Below are 21,579 nucleotides of genomic sequence, written 5' to 3'. Positions count from 1 at the left end.
AATACAGGTAGCCATCACCAATGGGCTGGCATAAGACTACTCCTGGCATACAGCTGATTGCAAATGTTAACTGGTAGCTTCTGGTTGCACCAGAACCTGCCATACACAACCACATGTGAGCTTCCAGCCACTGTTCAATGACTCACAGCCTGGCTACTAGGGCTAGAATGTGATTTAAAGAAAAAACATACTGACTTCTTTCAGAAACTGAAGTAGGAAATGAGGAAACAGCAACTAATGAAGGTAAGGAAGAAAAAAACCAAAAATTTATTGATCTAAAGAGTTAACCTAAGCAATATCAGCAGCCTCTGAATTAAGAACAGCTTGTTTCCATTCTGATTTAGTGGTATAGGCATTCAATGTGGTAACTATCATTGCAACATCTGAGCAGACTTTGCAAGTACAGTAGCAAACATTATCAGCTCTCTCAAATAAGAGTCTGCACTTTGACTTCCTCCAGCACCAAAGTTGTTTGCCTTAGGAATTGCAGAAAACGATCCAAGTAGGTTATGGAGACCAGAGACTTCCTGAATCAGATGTTACCAGAGTTGCAGAAATGAGTTCTACATCTTGTTCTCATTGCAAGCAGGTTTTGGCCCAGAAGATGATCTTTCTTTGATATCTGACTGTGCTGTTCAAAGCAAAATCCTTGGCATGCACCTGCCTTTTTAATGATTCAAGAGGCAAAACAAACACATCTGAGGTTATTCACAGGTCTCTACAGCACTGAACATACCAAATCCTCCACTGTAACTGGTTCTCCTTTCTTGCCATTAGCCACCACCATTTTCCCCAGTCTCTCTCTCATATCTTGAAGGCTGGTGGTAAGTGCCAGGATGGCCATAATTTCACTTGCAACAGCAATATCAAACTGAGCCTGTAAAGTAGAAATGAGAATCAAGAATCAAATCACAATCAGCTCAAATACTCACAGGGGGTCATCAGGAATAAATTCAGGAAAGATAAATTTCACACTGGAATTCAGACAAGTTCTAAATGGTAACCTACAGCTTTTGAGATTACTCAGACTAGAGTAACTTGTACATACAGACTGGGGAATAAGATGCTGGAAAGCAGCGCCACTGAAAGGGATCTGGGAGTCCTGATCAACGGCAAGTTGAATGTGAGCCAGCAGTGTCCTGGCAGCCAGGAGGGCCAACCGTGTCCTGGGGGGCATCAGGCAAAGTATCGCCAGCTGGTCGAGGGAGGGGATTGTCCCGCTCTGCTCTGCACTGGTGTGGCCTCACCTGGAATACTGTGTGCAGGTTTGGGCACCACAGTATAAGAAAGATATTATAGAAAGATATTAAGAAAGATATTAAGCTACTAGAAAGATATTTAGCTACTAGAGGGCAACAAAGATGGTGAAGGACCTTGAGGGGAAGCGGTATGAGGAGCGGCTGAGGTCACTTGGTCTGTTCAGCCTGGAGAAGGGGAGACTTCATTGCAGTCTGCAACTTCCTTGTGAGGGGAAGAGGAGGGACCGGCACTGATCTCTTTTCTGTGGTGGCCAGTGACAGGATCCAAGGGAATGGCCTGAAACTGTGTCAGGGGAGGTTTAGGTTTGATAGTAGGAAGGTATTTCACCCAGAGGGTGGTTGGGCACTGGAACAGGGTCCCCAGGGAAGTGGTCACAGCATCTAGCCTTCCAGAAATCAAGAAGCATTTGGATGATCCTTTCAGGGACATGGTGTGACTCTTGGGACTGTCCTGTGCAGGGCCAAGAGCTGGACTTTAATGGGTCCCTTTCAGCTCAGGATATTGTATGACTCTGTGAACTTCAAACATCTTATATTCCCTCATTAATGTTCTCCATTACACTCCATTTACTTGAGGAGCAGTCTATCAGACTGCTTAGCCCCTTGCCTCACATTATCCTTAGAGAAGCTCCCTGAAGGACCAAGATTTTTTTCGTGTGGCAAAAAAAAGAAAATCACCAGATGTGTTTTGAGCTTTACAGGCATGAACAAAGCATTTTAGAGGTTTTTTTGTTTTGTTTTAATTATTTTTTCCCCTGTAATGATCTCCAAATCTTTTTACTCTGGTTTCAAAAACATTCTTGTTACATTTGATCATTTTTTTCCTACATAGACTCAAAATATAGAGTCTACGCTTCTAGGTCTTGTGCTTTACCTATGAAAATGTTAGATATAACTCTGCCCCATTTTTTTTTCTCTCAGTGAACAAATACAGAAGTTAAAAAATGCCAAGAACTATATGTGGCATCAGTTCTATTGCTCTTGTAGATATATATTCATCCTGTGCAGCATTTCAGTACTTATATGATAAGCAATAGTATTTATTTTTCTTTAAGAACTTACAGTATACATTAGTAGTATTTGTACTAATTTACTAGTCAAGCTCAGGTCACATGCTGTCAGAATATAAACAGAGAAGAAAGGAAAAGTCACTAATGTATTGCATGACAGGAAAGCAATGTTGGCACGGATCAAGAACTGCAATTTCTTTAGCAATCTTTCAATCTCTAACAATTAAAGTCTACACAAAAATTTAGTCGCTGACATCCTACTGCTATCTATGTAAGAAAAAAGCCCCAGGACTGTTTCTGTCAGACCTCTACCAGATGCATCCTATACATGTGTCTGACTATTACCAGAGGAATCTGTTTAAATCGAGGGCTTTGCCTGTTTCTAAGAACCACCTTCATACAGAATTGTTCAACATATACCCACCACTCCTATCCATCTGCTTTAAGAGTTTCTGCCCTTTTTTAACCTATGTTCCCACTTTTAGATTTTGTCTTGACAGCCCAGAGCATCCCTATTCAGGCTGACCTATATGTACCTGCATGTTTAGTCAAAACTTCTGAAGATACGTGATCACTTTTCTGTATTGGGCACAAGCAGGGAGACATACATACCACAGAAAAGAAAAGTAATTTTCAGTTTGGGATTCAAATGAAATGCTGAAGTTACAAAGCAGATTTTCTGTATTCTCTGGAAGCAGTTCTATATGCAACGAACATTGTTAGCATTGTGATGACATGGATACTACTATCTTTTCTGAAGTAGAGAATGTCCTTAGTAAGTTATTGCAGCATATATAAGACAAGAAATAAGCCTGAGAAATCTATGCCCAATCTGTATGAACATAGTCTATCTTTATCAGAATGTTTATCAGAGGACCCCCCCTAAAAGTTTTTATAATCATTGTTTCTACATAATCCCAAAAGGATGGGAAAAACAATCTCAGGTAGATGCTCAAAGAGTGACATAAAATTTAATGGAAAAAACAGGCACAAAACCCAGTGGTAGCAGGTGCTATTTTAACTCTAATAACCTTTATACACCTATGAAGTGCTGACAGAAGCCTTAGCTGTAAAGTCAGTTTTCTATTGATGAAAGGATCCACCCACATGGATTCAATTGCAGGATCAAGGGTATCAGTCATGTAATACTCTTTAGAAACCACAGCATCCCTGTTCATTAAAATTCAGACTTTTGTGCCTGCTGTGCGCTGCCATTTTACACAGGTGTAATTGATTTTAGGAGTGCTAGAACATCACCCCAAATATTTATAAAATGCATCTGTTAACTATGAAGTCCTGTTTTCTCTGGATCTCCGGCTAGGCTCTGAAATGAGTTTTCCTAACTGTTAACTATTTCTTGAGTCACTAAGTCCATGTTAAAATGTGAATGGATATGCATTAGTCCAACAGATCAATATTGAAAGCATTAATTTTAGCCCAAACAGTACAGAAGCAACATTTGACAGCCATATGTCAACTAGAACTCATTAATAAAATAGCCCATGTTTAACTCAGTAGTACAATTATGGTGGTAAAACGCTGCACAATAAGGCTGGCAAAACCTGGCTTAAAGCTAATAATCACATTGAGTCACTGAAACAAATCTAAACATATGAAAAGGCCTCAGGTGTTGAAGGAACTCATACCAAGTATAATATTTTGTAGTCCCAGCCATTATCAGAGAAGAGTATTAGCTAATACTGAGTTTCCTGTAAGCTATAGACAGAAAAATTTCTATTCTATGTGTTCAAAACCAAAACAAGCAGGCATTTCTAGTGGAAGTTGTCCCTGCTTATGGCAGAGGGGTTGGAACTAGATGATCTTTAAGGTCCATTCCAAACCCAACCACTCTAGGATTTTACGATTCCTCTTTGAAGTTGTTCTCTCCAATTTGACTGCTTTACCTGCTGAGTTGAGGAAAAAAAATAGCACTATGTTTTGGTCTCTATTTAGGCACAAGGCTTAGAAGAGGACTGAAATGATAAAGAAAAATTAAAGCTAGGATTTCCAAAATGCGTGAAAGCCTTATCTCTGCCACAAGAGCTATTCACATCAAAACAGTCAAACCCTCATGAGTTTCATGATCCAGAATATTAGATTACAAGATCTTCATCGAATTAGGAGCAACTCCATATCGTCACAATGAGTTTGTTCCACCTGACACTGCTATCCCATAACTTTACTGTTTCAGAAAAGGATTTATCTACATGACACCAGAATACTTCTTCAGATGGTGTTAGAAAAACCTGGTTTTCAATTTATCAGTAAGTTCTTCAATAAATTTCCAGAAGTTTTTAGACAGTAACATAGGTTACCTTTTTACACCAATGAAAAGTATGCACATACTCTTTTGCTGAACTATCCCTTAAAGCCCACATAGTAAAAGCAAGCACATGCTCAAGGTTCTTACAGTTTAGATTCTAAAGCTGAGATGCATGAGAGGGAAATGAAAACTCTGAATAAAAAGCTTATTTTAAAACTATTTTTAACATTAAATTTAAATGTAATTTAAATTACAAGTATCCTACATATATTCTTAGAGAGACTTAAAAAAAGTAAGAAAAATCAATCAAATCAACCTTATGAGGACATAAAGGCACCTCTTATAGTCATAGGACAATGTTAAGCCCCTAACATACGCAATTTTTTCAAGTGCTTTCAACACATTGAGGAATATGCATTGGTTTCTGTTTCTGAAACTTCAGACTCAGTTACTCATTGACATAATCAGTTTCACTGCAAGATTACTACAGAACAGCAACAGATGTTAACATTGCAATTCAAAGTATGCTGAAAGAATTGCAGAAACATCTCTCAGCCTCTAAAGCAAAGTCTGTTCAGAATGTGATCTAGTAACTGCCTTTACATACCTGACGGACAAATCCTTTCTCTGTACTTGCCTGTCCAATTGTTATTTTGCGCAGGAATCTGTCATTTGTATCCACCACTGAAATAAGGGAATAGGAAAAGCAAAACATGTTAACAAGGACTTGGGGACCTGGGTTTTTCAAGACGTACCTCTTGCTATACATGTAAGATTCAACTACTCAAACTGTGTAACCAGACAGCCTCACATGTGGGCACTGACTTGGTTTTCTCCCTTCTAGTTGATACTATTAGATGACAGGTTGAAACAACTCAAGTACAATTTATTTGAACAGTATTTGGAGGTCACAGGTTCTTAATATTCTAACATACAACTTAATATTTTACCTACATAAGATAAACCTCAGTCAATACAATGCACCAGACCTACTTCAAATCATGTGCCTCATTACTGACTTGTTAGGAACTGATTTTAAGACTGCATGTTGTAGGTTAGACTTGGTCTGTTTCTCTTTTAAAGGATGATTATGTTGTCAGATTGTTTCTTCTAGACAAGTCTCTTTCACACACATCACAGTAACTAACTCCACATTGAGCTGCACTGCATTCAAAGGAAGATTTTTTTTTCAACTGTCAAGATAAACCATCTGCTATTTAATACAACTTCAATTTCAGACAATTGTATTTCTAACCTAGAAACACTTTTGGTGTTGCAAGGGCATGTCCAAATCATCTTGCGGAATTGCAAACTTCACTAACAATCATCGCAAGCCAAGTTCTCCAATTCTGCACTTACAACACTCAACTTCAAACCTGCCTTTGTAGTAGCCAAAAGGAAGGACTGAGAATAATCGAAGAGCTCTCATCTGCTGAGAACTGATCAGGATGCTTCCTAGGAAGAAACATTAGGAGGACGTCCTACATAATATCATTATCTCTGAAGTGGATTTGACAGATGGACCACTCAGTGAATAGGGAATTGGCTGGATGGTCACATTCAAAGTTGCATTCAATGGCTCAGTGTCCAAGTGGAGACCAGTGATGAGCAGTGTTTCTTGAGAGTGAGATGGAGTGCATGCTCAGCAAGTTTGCCAATGACACCAGGCTGTGCAGTGTGGTTGATGTGCTGGATGGAGAGAAGGAATGGCATCCAGAGGGACCTGGACAGGTTTGAGAGCTTGGCCTTTTCAAGCCTCGTGAAATTCAACAAGACCAAGGGCAAGGTCCTGCATGTGGTTTGGGGCAATATCAAGCACAAGTACAGGTTGGGCGGAGCATGCATCAAGAGCAGCCCTGGGGAGAAGAACTTGGTTCATAAGAGCCAGCAATGTGCATTTGCAGCCCAGAAAGCCCAGTATCCTGGGCTGCATCAAAAACAGCATAGCCAGCAGGTTAAGGGATGTGATTCTCCCCCTTTACTGTGCCCTTGTGAGACCCTACCTGTAGCACTGAGTCCAGCTCTGGGACCCCCTACATTAGAAGGAGGTGGACCTGTTGGAGTGAGTCCAGAGGAGGGCCATGAAGATGACCAAGGGATGGAGCACCTGTGTTATGCAGACATGCTGAGAGAGTCGACACTGTTCAGCCTGGAGAAGGCTCCAGGGAGACCTTGTAGCGATTTCCATTACTTAAAGGGGTTTACAAGAAAACTGGAGAGGGACTTTTTACAAGGGCATGTAGTGATAGGACAAGGAGGCATGTCAATCCCTACAGAATGCAAAAATAGAGTCTTTCTTTCTTACAGGCTCTGTAGTCCTAGAAATGTTTCAATTTGCGCCAACCCTAAAATAAAGGGGGGAAGACACTTTTAAACAGTTCAGCCTGTAGCTTGGCATTCAAATCTACATCTACTAAAAGACTGACTTGTGTTCATTTATAAGCAGAGAACCAAGGAACCTCAAGACAAGTTCTTGTACTCAAGGTCTGTGCAAATCAGTTCCTTCCACTGCTTTTAGAAATTAACAAATTTGTCTGTACAGATAAGGATGACATAATCACCCAAGAACAAGAGGGACTTTGAATCTCAATCTTACTCAACCCCGATTCAGGGTTGCGAGTGAGCTGGAAGAAAAACAAGGTTTAAGGCACTTCCCCCCTTCCTGGACATTTCTCTTGGGGCAGTTGTAAATACCATACATGCCTTCTTTCCACTACATGGTATTTAGGCCTCTGATTTCTTCAGGAATTCCATTTAAGGGATGGTGCAACACAGATTCAGCTAACTCAGTTTGGTTTCTATTTATATACAGTCATACTCTAAAATACTACAATACTGGCAGAAATTACAGGACAGAGCCTGGGACATGGAAGCCGTAGCTTTGTACCAAGCTGTGGTACCATATGCCACCATGAAGGCATATGGCAAGCTAATCTCTCAAGCACAAACTTTTCCCTTCTCCTCTTAGGAAACTCAGTCTCACAAGCAGCCTTAAGCAGACTTAAGTGTCTTTCCTGCCTACCCAGGTACTGCTGAGGGCAGGAACTAGCCTTCCCACCAGCCTGGACAGCCAGTGGGCTGCTTTTTATCTGGTCCTTCCTAGTGAAATCATGTAACCTGAACATCCTTACCGTGAATTGTAACTGCCCCTGCAACTTCTTCTGGTCACTGGGATATACTTACTTTCTCACTATGGTCATTCATTCTCCAAGAAGATTCCAATAACTGCACTAAGTAGTAATAAAATAAGAAATAACTTGTTTTGCCACAAAAGCAATTTTTCCTTCTCTAAATTTCCCCTCTTTCTTTACCCAAAGCAAATGTTTCATAAAAGTTTATTTTCAAACAAGTGCTAGGTTTAATGTATCCAATTCTTTATTCTCTAGAAATGTAAACAGAATCCAAATACCAGGGGAAGGGTAAGTAAGGGGAAGCTTTCCTGCTTTTCAGCATGTTGTATGTGTTCAAGTTAGTATAAGATGACAATGAACTTTAAGCTTGTGACACTTCTATGGAAACAGGTCCTGATTAAAATTAATTTTCAGAAAATCTGATAGCTTACTCTTCTTCCCCACAAATTCCCTGGTACGTAACAAGCTTCACAGACATATGGACTGTGGAAACAGTCCTAAATAAAACATTTTCCAAGTCATCTAAAACATTCCTAAAGCCAGTATTTTTTTTCTGAAATGTTTAAGGTATATACATCATATAGAGCTTTGTGGAATAGAAATTCCACTAACATTGTTTGAGATGAATTAAATAACTCACTTGAGGTTAACAGCTGTTGAGCAATTTTGCCTCCTCCCAAACCCATGCTGATAAAAACGAGTCATATTACATTAAATATTTATATTACTCCTTCACCCTAATACAGGTCTCTTCCAGACACACTGTGTGACTAATAAAAAACATCTTATGCCACATCCTCAGAATTATTTTGAGAAAAATATCCCAAGTTTGAGATGACATGCACACAAAGGGTACAGTAAAGCATGACCGAGACTCCTCAACAGATTCACCTTTTTTTCTAAGCATCACAATACATTCCATTTAACAATAATTTTTGAACTAATAACTTCAGTGTTTGAGAACTAAGAAGGAAAATAAAATTCAGTGGTATTTAGCTCAGAACTTTATGTATCATTTACTTCCTCAAAAAAGAAAAAGACAGATACAGAAGTTGAGGTAAACACTGAAATTTGACCCAGTACTAAAACGACAAAGCAGAGGGAGTTGCCTAAGGGTGGATATCAGTTTATTTGGCAACTTTACCACATTTTTAGCTCTTCTTCCTAATGAAGTAAATAACTCAAGACACTTCAAAAATAAGAAAAACACATAATCCCTTAAGCCTATTTAGTCTCTTGAGCTACCCAGGTTGTCGAGCTGGAGAGGATGAGGGACCAAAATCAAGAAGAGTAACTACAAATAATCTAAAACCATAATAGATACAGTTATGAAAAGAATGGCTAAGATTTGTAAAATGCACAGAAAAGACACTTCCATATGTTTGAAGACGTATTACCTAATGTGAGAGAGACCAGGGATGCATTTAAACTTTTAAAGAAACCTGTATTTCATAATTTTAGCAAAGTCTCTTGAGTTACTGCAGATATTTGGCCAAGTTTAGAGCAATATGCTACACTAACATTTGTTATGCACCTACATTTCACACTTGCAAACTGGTTATTCTTACAGTCAGAGAGCATAAACAACTCTGATTCAGGTAACATTAAGCAAAATAAGAAATAAGCTATTAAATCCAAGCTGAAGTGAGGCTTTCTGACTACATACCTCTTTGCCACGTTATGGTAGATGGGTCAATATCAAGGCGTGCAAATTTGCTGATCTCCTCTTCTGTTAAAGTCTCGGGATCAGTCTTGTTTATTCCCAGCTTCTACACACAAAACAAATTAAAGAAGTACAGTGAAATGCCTTATTTGCTTCAAATGGTATAGCTCCTCTGGCTTATCAACCTCACACATGTAAGTGAGGAGTTTCAATCTTAATAATCCTCTTTCAAAAAAATGTAATCCCATCCCATAAAGATTTTTTTTTTACAATGGAGTTTTTTTTTTAGATATAAGGAATCATTATACTAAGAATCATTCACAGCAAAATAAGTCAGTTATACTGGAAATTATGATGCATGTATTTGAATGTTATAAAGTCAAACTATTTTTTACTTAGTTGCAGCTTATATGAAGAGAGAAATCCATTTCAAATGCAGAGATAACTAGTATGTCATGAGTAACAGAAACACTTCCCCTCCTTCCCTAACCTGTTACCTGTAACAGTGTAAATGAGGACAAAATGAAAACACTCCAAAATTCTGACAGAACAATCTGTGAGAGGGACTCTGCTTTAGAGTCAAGCAGGCATCATACACAGTTTAGTTTACTGACATTCAGTTGAGCAGCACAAAAGCTTACAATGTTATGAGAACTTTCTTTTCCTCCCTTCCCAAAACAGAAGCTGGTACTACCTCTATCCCCCTTTCCACACCCCAATACCACGTGTGCACATGGCAGCTGTCCATTGCCATCCAATGACTCTGAAACAACACCAGTCAGGACTCATAAGCCAACAACAAACATGAAATTGGACACAGAAGACTGAAGCTGTCCTTAAGGGTCATATTCAAGGGGTTCAAATTCTCTTTCTCCTAAGCTAGTGGACTGTTTTGCTCTCTAGGTATTTATCAGAATGGCATTCTCAAATCCAGATATGTTATTCATACATGAATTGCACAGGAAGCTCTTCTGGAGGCATTTAGGAAGCAACATGGAATGCAAAAATACACTGTATGTACAAATGTACTTCTACCCCTTGAACAAAGTACACTGTCAAATTGACATCAATAAAACCCCAGAAGTATATGCTATAATAAATTTTAAAACCAGAAAATATTGCAAAACCAAAGAATGTGAGCTTTCAAACGTGACTCTACCATAATAGGAAAAGTATTTTAAAACCTCTAACTTTAATATTTCATCAGAAAAGACACAGCATTTAAAAACATTACTGGTTTATTTCAGGAGAAAAGAATAGCAAAAATGTTAGTTATGAAAATAATATCAGCCCCAGATCCTATTACTCCAAGGATGTTGCTTTCAGAAAAAAGTCTGGACTTGATAAATTCATGAGGGTTGATATAAACTCAGCCCCATACATCAAATAATTTTAAACAAGTTGTGTAAGAGAATCCATTTTATGAAGAGAGAATGTATATAATTTTATATATATACATATAATTATAATTGAGGAGAGACTGTATTAACAACTTACTCTCAGACGGGCAAGCTGAATAGCAGAAAATCCTCTCATGCCATTAACTACTGGAACCAGCCTATTATACAAAGACTAGAAAAAACACACAAGAAGTTAATGAAAGAAAAAGTTATAAAAAGCTAATTCTTTTCAAATTTATTCCACCTAATTTCAGTAAGAATTTTCCAACCACGTAAGTTGTGGACTTCTGGTTAGCCATTTAAAAATCAATTCTGATAAGGTAGAAGGCTTCTGAGCAATCTCTATGTCCAATTACCAAAAATTACTAGGTTTTTATGTTTTACCAAAAAAAAAAAAAAAAAATTTGAAATTGGGAACCTCTCAAAACTTGGCCAAGGCCCAAATTATTCAAACTATAATCAACATTTGCAAACTGGCCAAAGTGCACACTTGTGTTGTACCAAGTAAAGGGAATATGACAACCCTGCTCAGTTTTAACACTGCAGTCAGAAAGAAGAGGTTCCTTCCTTTCTTTCTCCCTTCCTTTTGAAGACTCAAGTTAGCATTTGTGTTAAGGTCACAATAGGTTTAGCAGAGGGAAAGTTTATTTTTCCTCACATCTCCTTCTTTTTAAGGTACATCATATCCAACTAGACATCAGAAGAGTAAATTGTAATTTTATGTGGAGTTTACAAATTATTGAAAAGTATATTATATATAGGGAACACATCCTTAATAACAATATTTAGTACAGTCTGAAATAGTTGTCAATATTCTGGGCATAAGATCCTTATCTTAAAGACTACCTTATGATAGCCATTTGCCAGAAAAATGTATTCTGTAAGGAAAATTTCACAGCAGAACATAGAATGGCTTCAGCAATAGTTCCTGTTCATATGGTGAAAATATAAAAATATAAACAAGTTGTTTTGCTTTGAAATGCAGTTTATTGAAAGAAGAAGAAAAAATGTCATGTGGATATGAGAAAATAATTCTCACCTTATCAGACTGAGTGTTTTCATGCAAGATCCTAGCATCAATAGCAGCAGCCAGCAAATTATTTGCAGCAGTTATAGCATGAATGTCTCCAGTCAAATGAAGATTGAACTAGAAGGTGAAAGCAACAAGATCTTTTTATAAGAAAACATTTAATTTAATTTATGAATCTCAGACAAATTAGCAGCAGCAATCTGCTTGAGGCTGCAGCCCTGATTAGTCACCTGTTTGTGTAGATTACATATTTCCAGGCTGAAAACACACTGAGCCATACGAAGGACTTGTTCCCACCTGAGTATGTGGTAAAATACCCTAAGCTTAGTCAAACAAAGCCACAAACATCTTCATTCTTTGCTAAATGATTCAAGAATGAGAAGTCAAGGGCTACAGTGTCACATAATTAATACTAAATCAGTTTACTGCTGGTAATTACTAATTGACCTGGACCAGAGGTGTAGATTACTGCTGAATCTCCCCCAGAGCACACCAAGCATGCTGGCTTTGGGGCTTTTGGTATGTCAGCTTTCTGCTAGCTGCAGAACATCTTATAACCTCACAGGCATGACACTGTTTGACCAACAAAGTTTTATGGAAAACTCCAAAATCGGCATCTTAGATTAAATTAAAACCTGTGTTACATAGGTACTGTATTTCTATGAATCTGACAGAGGAAGTCAGAAAGTCAGTTTTAATGACACTTCAGAGCCTACTGTGGAGGAGTAGTGACAGCAACCAACGCAAGCCCTTGACTTCTCTTAGGGTGAAACTGTTACACATTTCCAAACAAGCCCTGTGAATATCACAGAATCATTAAGGTTGGAAAAGACCTCCAAAATCATCAAGTCTGACCTTCAACTGAATACCATCATGCTCCTTAAAGTGTATCACAAAATGCAAGTTGAGGCTGTCTCACCTCCTCCATGGGGATCACTTGAGCGTATCCACCACCAGCTGCTCCACCTGTACAGGAAAGCATATGGTCTCATCAGACTCCCACTGGTTTTGAAAAAAAACCCCATCTTTAAATAAACAAAGTGAAACATACAGTGTTGATGACATATTTTCAGTATTTTTATTTCTATCAAAAAAGACCAGTGATGTTCTCAAATAAACGGGATTTCCTTAACCTTGCTGGCTTTTTTTCAGCAGACAGTAAAAAGGGAATTCTAGATCTGAAATGAAAGCCTACATGTGATGGTTGGTGCAGGCTTTGGCTACATAAGGGCTACCCTCTGCTCTTGCCCAGATTTAGGACACAGTCATGCACATGCAGTTGTCGGGTGGAAAGACATGGCAGTCACAAGCAAGAACTGCTTCTGAATGAAATCTTCGCACCCTCTCCTGAGTGCTCCTTCCCCCCTGCCTCTCAGGGTACAGGCAAAGAAATCTGCTGTAGCTTATGCACAAGTTGAGTGGAGGGATTAAAGCACTCACATGCACCAGTCTTAGCTGAGAAGCACCAAGCACCAGGAGCCTTCCAGCTGAAATCAAACTTTTTAACTTAAACTTCAGCAAAGCAAAGTAGAGCAGATGGGGAGTGCCCGTTAGGCACCAATTTCAGCTGAGAAATGGCAAAAAAAAGGATTGCATTACTTCCTATCAGCATTGAAGACAGGCTTGAAATCTGGCTTGGTCTTACCTGGCCCTCAGGCCTCAGGGTTTCTAGGCAAAAAGGCAGCAGGCCACGATTAGAGGTGACAGCTCAGGAGAACAGAAAGAAGAAGTTCAGACCTAGCCAAACATGATGCTGACACAGCTGAACCATATGCACAACTGCTGATTTCGTTGTATTGATTGGAAATATCCAGTATGGACTCTTCCTCAAGGAATAATTAAACAATAACACTTATGAACATATTTAGGGAGTCTCCAAGTAGAGGGGTGGCTGGAAGGGTGCATACTCGCAAAATTTCTCCTGGCTAATACATTCCTCTTCCTTTCATTACATTTGGGCTTTATCTGCATTATCAATACATGCTGAGTGCATGAACATAGATATGAACCTTGCACAGGAAGTTGTGTGCAAGACACCTTTAGCTATTAGTTACATACATATTAAAAAATCAAATATACTACCACTCGGGCAATCCACCGAGTGAAGTAATTAGGAAATTAAAAGAGAAGAAATAAAAGAAAAACCAAAAAAGTTGTATTTCCTTTTAATCTGAAAGAGGTCATAGGTTCTGCAAATGTTAGGTACCTTTAACTCCAAATGTAGGTCCTTGAGAAGGTTGTCTCAGACAAGCAAAGGAATTAATTTTAAGGTGTGCAGTAAGTGCCTGAACGAGACCAACTGTGACTGTGCTTTTCCCCTCTCCTAGGGGTGTTGGGGTTATTCTGGAAAAACAAGAAAAAAGATTAATCAAATTCTTTGCTGATGTCAGCCTGGCTAAGGATATCTGAACCTAAAGCTTTTGATTTCAATGAAGAATATTTGTACAGCAAATTTTAATAAGATTACTTTATCTTCACAAAAATACTGCCACAATGTTAGCCCCTAGCTCAAGCTGAAATGCTAATATACATGTGTCTTCTATTTAAGCAATTTACTATGATAGCAGAAAAAGAGAAGATTATTTTGGCAAAAGTTCTAAAAAGAATATATTGAATTTAGACATTTTTATTACAGCACAAAAATCTCACCAGTTTCATTAACAAACCATCCATCACAATACTCTAAGCATGTATTAATACTCTTTTGTAGTAATGCATGAGATCTTTTATTTCCACTGCTCAAACTTTGAATGAAATAATAGAATATTTTAAATTAAATAACCAACATTTTTGTTTGTAGAGCTCAACTATCCCTCTCCAGCTTCTATGTCATCATAACCCTCAACAATGACAGATCAATTGCCTTTCAAATAAAACAGGACACAAAATTCACTATATTCAACTTAACATGATTTATTTTACACTTGAGTTTCATGATATTTTTGCAGATTTTAGGGTAATAAGGGACAATGACAATCATAGTCCACACAAAAGCTCAAAAGCATCATGCTACAGCTCCCACATCTAGACCAAATTGAATAGAATTTTAGAAAGATATCCAATCTCAAATCAAAGACTCTAACCTCCACTATATTCTTGTCCCTAGAGAACACTTGATTCTTGCCCCTTTAATGAAGGGACAATGACAGCTGATTTTGCAAGTAGAAAACTTATCAGCCTTCAGTGAATGAGAGACATCTCAGTTTAAGTGATGTTCTTCCTACTTCCAACATCATCACACTTGTTTATGATCCATGTTAAAATTGCTTGATTTGATCAACATAACTGGTCTACTCTGGCCTCAAATCGGGAGGCCTGGAGACACACCATCTATAACGCTGCTGATGCCTTTGAGAAAGCACACAGGATCACTCTCGAGGAGAAAAGGCAACGCAGAAAGAATCGTGTCTTGCAGAATATACCACCTAAGGAGTTTTTCTGCTGTGCCTTTTGCAATCAGATATGTCTATCTCGTATTGGCCTCATTAGCCACCAGTGTGCCTGTAACAAATGTGGATAGAGCCTTCCTAAATCTTCGTTCGTGAAGCCCAGCCATGATGATGTTAAAATTGTGTAGGGGTGCTAGGGTTTTACTCCTCTTTCTGTTTTTCCTCGTTGAAGTATGAACACATCTCCAAAATGCATTCAGATGATTCATTTTAGGCACAGCATTTCTTTTTCTGACTGGCAAAAGACAAAAGCTCCACCCCAGTCCTTTTTCCACTCACATCATTTTCACAAATCCTACTGTATGGCAAAGTGTAACCATTCGGATCTTTGCTGCCTTCTCTACCTGCAGAGAAGTACTTTGGTGAAGCTGATGTTAAGAACTAATGTTCATTCCCAAAGAAATACAAGTATGCACACACATCGTAGTGAAAGGGGAACCCTTATCCTATGACCTCTTCAAAATTTGAGCTAAAACATCTAGATCTAATTAGAAACACTTCCTTTCCCCACCAGTAATTTTTCCAAGATATTGCTAGCCTCAGATCACAATTCAAATGGCATAAAAGCATTAGCATAATCATAAGATTCAGCTTAGTTCAGTAAGTTCACAGATTGGCAAAAGCCATTCTTTGTCCCACAAATGTAAACAGATGAGAAACACTAACTTTTCACAAATCTATCTTTTACAGCAGCATCAGATTCAGGGTTTTTTTTTTTTTTAAAAAGAAACCTTTGTTAGGTATGTCTGGAAAAATTTGGGTAACAGGAGGCAAGCCAAATTAACAACTTCATACTGTTCTAGGAAAAGAATTTCCTATTTAGAAAAGTAGTGTTTTAACTAAAGTTCCAGTGAAATCAATGGAGTTTAGCACATCTATAAGAGAATCCCTGAGCTAAGACTCTTCACCTTGAACTGCTCTTATATGACCATGTATTACATGGGTTACTTAATGTAGGCGTTTGGTTTTAGTAATTTTTTTCCACATTTATAACATTGTGTTCACCAACCATCAAACTCTAAAACATTGTCAATAACTTACTATCCAGGCTATTTCATCATCTTAGAATGGCACTCCTTTGACTTAAAAGGAATTCACAGAATTTTAGCAAAATACCCACGTAGAGCCAACAAAAGGTGGGAGAATTGGAGCATATCTTTTATCTGCTCTCAAAAGTGGTTTTGGTCCTTGTCATCTTTTATCCGTACTTGGACTTCTTATTTCCTTCTGATCTACTGCAGTAGCATAGAAGCCTACTTCATTTCTTTTACTTTCAAGTTTGCAGTTCCCAGAAGAATGGATACTTTTATCTCTACATTGTCAGGACAGGGAGCCCTCAGGCTGTTTACTGTTGCCACAACAATAGCTTCCAGTTTTTCCATCACTATTTTTGCCATCTCTTTTTTGTCCTAGGATTCTTACTTTTGTACAAACATGCTTCTTTCAGAGCACCACAGCCAGGTTAAAATCACTTTCGCTACCAGTTTCACTCTTCTGACTACTGTTCTAACACTGGTTTCCCAAAACCCATTCAAATCATTCTTAGCATTGTGTCTTCCTACCCCTTGTTCTCCTACTATCTCATTAATTTTTGTCTATTGTCCTCATCTCATTTACTTGATCCTCTTATTCCAGATTAAAGCCAGATTTATGAGTAATCTTGAGGCATTACTGCACTCAAAGACTTAAGAAAGTAAAAACTAGTTATCTATTAATTATTTGAAAACAATAACAACAAAACAAAAAGGAAAAGCAACAAAAGCAAAACACCAAAAAGCAAACTATTCTACTATGAAAGAGTCACCTATAATTGTTTACTGGAAGTTACCAGTAAAGAACTTTACACAAACCCCAAAAACTCAGTGCACACAACGTCTATATTACTAATGGAACAACTTGTATTTGCAATGTTTTCTATTGCTGGCTATCTCTATTTCTGAGTATCAGACACACGAAGTTCACATTCAAGAGAATTCAGAGACACCATCACTAAATTATTTACTCAGTTGCAGCTCAAAACATGGTAGGTGGCTGACCTGGTGTGCACAGCAAGGCAGGGACTCTTTACAACTCTTACAAAACAAAGATGCAGCCTCCTATCCAGTAAAGGAAAGGAAATTGGAATAGACAAATACATAAACAAGAAGGCATGTTGGTAGTAGCATGAAGGATAGTATCTATTTGTCACAGAAGATAACACACAATCAAGTGCAACATTACTAAAATGCTCTTGTAACTTGACTGGCCTATTCTAAAACGACTAGGTAAAATGAGCCAGAAAGCCCTGTGAATTTTCTGTAAGACAGATCTTTTTCCAAAAACCAAAAAGAGAAACACACCATTGCTCATTGATTAAACTGACAGGAAGAGATCTTGCCTCTGCTGAATTTCCAGTGCACTGATATACTCTGCACCAGCTCTAAACCTCAGCTTTAAATATTAGTTAAAAGAAAAACAAAACAAAAGTCTGAAATTAAAAGAAAATTTTATTCCAAAAATTTCCCTTGGAATGCTTATTTAAAACATCTTTCCTTTTGTACCTGGTCTACTTTGATCAGTTTTTATAAATACAATAATCAACTTAAGCTGTTTTGTGGACACTGAAATATTTTTGCTGGCTACACTACAGAACCTACACTCTTGTAGTTTAGGTCACTCTATCACATGGGTATAAAATTACAACTGCCAATGGCTAACTTTAGCTCAGTTGCGCAACGTGCGAGATTTCCAGGAGAAATCTTCTTTAAAATGCAGTAAATTTTAATGAATTTCAAGAGACTTTTACAGCCATTTGCATTATTCTTCAAATTTCTTTAATATGTTTTCAATCAAAACATAGAAACCCCACCATCATTTTCCTCCTTAAAACTTACTTTGCCACCTACCAAGCAGTCATCAGCTCCTTGGCAAAGTAAGTTTTCCATAACACTGAAAGCCTTCTCTCTTTATGTATACCAAAACAAAGATAAGAATATGCAGACTTTTTGTTTGTTTGTTATACATCACATTAGCTTACAGCAGAGCTGTTTCTGTGGGAAAGCTACATGAGGTCTCCCAAAGAGAAAATAAACAAACAGGGAGATTCTGTAACTTCCTCACAAGGGCTATGCCAGCCGTTGTGACTCCAGCAAGAACTGTACTGGATATGTGACAATTCTCTCTAAATTTCCTACCTTAGACTTATAGGTATCAGCAGCTTCAAAGATTTTAATAAGCCCATAATTCCTGTGATCCACATGGAAACCAGTCTATGGAGGCCACTTACATACATATCCCATCCAAGATTACAACTGTCAGAAATATATTTCTGAGCACAGAAGTGTTGCAACTACTGTCACCTCAACAAGGTGACATTATGACACCATTGCAGTGGCATCTTCATCTGGGACTGGAACTTCCAAATATGAAAGCACAGATATCACTGTGAAGCTGAAATGACTGAACAAAGACAGGAACAGACTGAGGAATCCTCAACTACAAACTCTTAAAAGCCGCTAAAGCCTCATCCAAGGTAATTCCAATCAGGAGCTGTGCAATGACATGACGAATACCTGACAAACTGTCTCAACTATGACTTTGCTTTGGACTGTCAGACAATTCAGTGCATCAACAGAGGGCTATTTTCCCCTCTTACTCTTCCCTGTATTTTTCCTTTATTATATGTTTTCCCTTTTTCTTAGCTTTTAAGTGCCTTGTGGCCCAAGAAACACAGTGAAAAGAAATACAATCCAATACATACCTCTCAGAGGCTAAATGCAATCCCAAATCTGAAAATTGTATCCCCAAAGTATTTACCATCATACAGCTTGTACAAGGCATTAAGTCAGTATTTATTTTCCTACCTTACTGAAAAGGTAGTTCATCACAGAACAATCTATTACTGCTAGGGGAAAAGTACTGATTTTAAATTTTCCAGCATTCAAAACCTAGCGCTCTTCTTGCTAAAAGCAGCATCACATTTCATAATTTTCCCACATTCTATTATTCCTCATCTTGCATTTTTGAAGTGAATGAGTTTCCAGAATTATCTGGTAAAAGCCACACCACTAGAGCATGTAGAAACAAAATGTTGCAATATATACACACATACGCTCTAGCAAATTTTAGCTGTAATTTCGTAATGTGTTTGCAAATATGCTATCTACATTCTTGAATGCATGATTAAGTTACCCCAGGCACTAAACTTAGCTAGTAGGTCATGCACAAGCTTCATTCATTTGCATGCTTTCAGCTTGCAATAAGTGGAGGCAGTTTGTGTTAACAAATCCAGCGACATACTATTTAGCACACTAAAAGCCTGTATGTAGTCAGTTAATGCCCAAGAACCAATTACTACATGGTAACTCATGACTCTGTCCCTATGGTGTCTTAACACGAGCCCTGTAACAAGCCAAAGACAGAGACAATAAAAAAGCAAGAATGAAAAGAAGTGAAAGAAATGCTCTCCATACAGAACAGAATGAAAGTTATGAAGAAATAAAGTCTTCATCCTATTTTTGTGTGACATGATCTGTTAATCAAACTGCAATTTTTCAGCATACAAGTTTGTATTGGATGAGGCACTTAAATATATTTGTTTGTATTTAGAAAGAACAAAAAAGACTTTGAAGTTAGCGGTAACTTTTAAAAAAGCCATAAATACAGACATCTTTACAGATAAAGAAGTACATTTTAGTTGCATTTTACTGTTCAGAACACCAAGTTTGGTCTCTAGCATACCAGGAATAAACTAGAAGAGCATTTGCAGCAAATATTTATAATTCCTAGACACTGTGAAACATTTAAACCCAAATGTGCAGTTACAGGCTCAAATGTTGCTGGTTGCATCATGGATGGAGGTTGGAGATTTTGTAGTTTGTTGAATACACACACACACACTTTACACTCCCTTCACATATGCAAAGTTCCCATCATACATTATAAATATTTCTGCCAGGTCAAATAACCTGAAGTATAAGCATATAGCTTAAATGTTTCCTCTGAACCACTGAAAATTTATTCTGAAGACCTATACTGCATCATTCTAAAAGAATTTCTAAATATCTTTGGTTATTGTGAACAAACACAATAATCCAAATGGCAGGTTTTGGTTGACCTTGCCTTGGCAGGCAGAGAACGAAGGCAACTGAGGATACTATTTCACTCCCTGATTTCCACACTTCAGTGATACTCGATTTTCATTGTACTGAACATCTCCTCATCAGATAGAGTTCCCTGCTTTTCTTAACATCATTGTTGTCTGCTACAGTTATTTCAGGAAATGAGAACAGCTGAGAGCATACAGACACACATTATATGTATATTTTATATGTAAAATATTTTGAAGTCAAGCTTTGAACTCTCTCAGAAGAATGTTCCCACTGTCATAGCTACCTTGCTATATAGCACTCCTCCTTCAGCAGATGTGGCTTTGTACTAACACCACCAGATTCAATGACTTCAGAGATGTTAAAAATAGCAACATATTGCATCATCAGGTTGTGTAGGCACCAAACTCAGCCGCTTGTTTGTGAAACACCATTCAGTATTTGTACATGTTATATCAACTTAAGAAGATACAATTTTCTATTTGTTGCCATCTGCTCATCTGGCTAGTCAAAACTTCTGCATTTCTTCCACATGTATATAGGCTTTCTTCTGTGACAAAAATTGCTTGAGACACCTTCTTTGTAGAAGACAGGGAGACAAAGAAGTGTGAAGAAACGTAAGCACTTGTGTGAGCAATCTGACACAACTAAAATCCACCTGAATGGGGCATTGCGACGTGCTATCTTGCATCTCCAGACATTTTCAAATAACCTCTGCTTCTATGAGAAGTTTGCTGATAGAGAAGCCTGGTTCAGCCTGTAGCATGGTGCCCAGTTGATGCCGCTGACAACACGAGCATGAAAATACATGGCAGCAACTTTCTTCAAACTCAGCCAAATGCTGAACACATTTTTGTTTCTCCAATGCAGCAAAAAAACCCCAAACCAAAATAAAACTCTATCAAAAGAAACCAAGCTCAACCAGCATTTACTTCCTTCTCTTAACTGCTCCAGCATCCCCAAGAACATCTTTATATGCTGCACTTCTATCACACAGCTTCGAAGAAAGCTTCATAGCTTGCCTCAGCTTTGTAACATCAGGTCTCTCAGTCTACAATGGCTCCATCTCAGACAGTGCCAGAAATCCACTGTGTCTCAGCAAGAAAACAGTAAAGTAAACAGTTTGTGAAACACTAGCCGAGGTGAGGAATCAGTAGATCAAGGCAGTTAAGAACAGCCTTCTCCTTCTGGATTAGCCTAAAACTGTATTTTAAACCTGAGTGGTTTTACTTAGAAGGAAGTAACCATATAGATTAACGCAGAATATAAACAACACATTGCAATTTA

General features: G+C 38.0%; 1 protein-coding gene across 1 annotated transcript in view; it reads right to left on the bottom strand.

Moving 5' to 3' along the window:
- The window catches only part of MTHFD1L (methylenetetrahydrofolate dehydrogenase (NADP+ dependent) 1 like), a 148,735-nt gene that overhangs the window by 100,532 nt on the left and 26,624 nt on the right, over positions 1-21,579 (bottom strand). Inside the window, exons 12-18 of the mRNA XM_029962722.1 lie at positions 13,963-14,099; positions 12,676-12,722; positions 11,766-11,873; positions 10,824-10,898; positions 9,330-9,432; positions 5,140-5,216; positions 737-877 (exon numbers count right to left, since the gene is read on the bottom strand). Of these exons, the coding sequence (XP_029818582.1) occupies positions 737-877; positions 5,140-5,216; positions 9,330-9,432; positions 10,824-10,898; positions 11,766-11,873; positions 12,676-12,722; positions 13,963-14,099 (688 nt within the window). The remainder of the gene's footprint in view (positions 1-736; positions 878-5,139; positions 5,217-9,329; positions 9,433-10,823; positions 10,899-11,765; positions 11,874-12,675; positions 12,723-13,962; positions 14,100-21,579) is intronic.

Source organism: Manacus vitellinus, unplaced genomic scaffold, assembly GCF_001715985.3.
Source record: "Manacus vitellinus isolate BGI_N305 unplaced genomic scaffold, ASM171598v3 scaffold_4_pilon, whole genome shotgun sequence".
Taxonomy (NCBI): domain Eukaryota; kingdom Metazoa; phylum Chordata; class Aves; order Passeriformes; family Pipridae; genus Manacus; species Manacus vitellinus.
The sequence above is the reverse complement of the archived record's forward strand: the minus strand, read 5'-3'. Positions and strand labels throughout refer to the sequence as shown.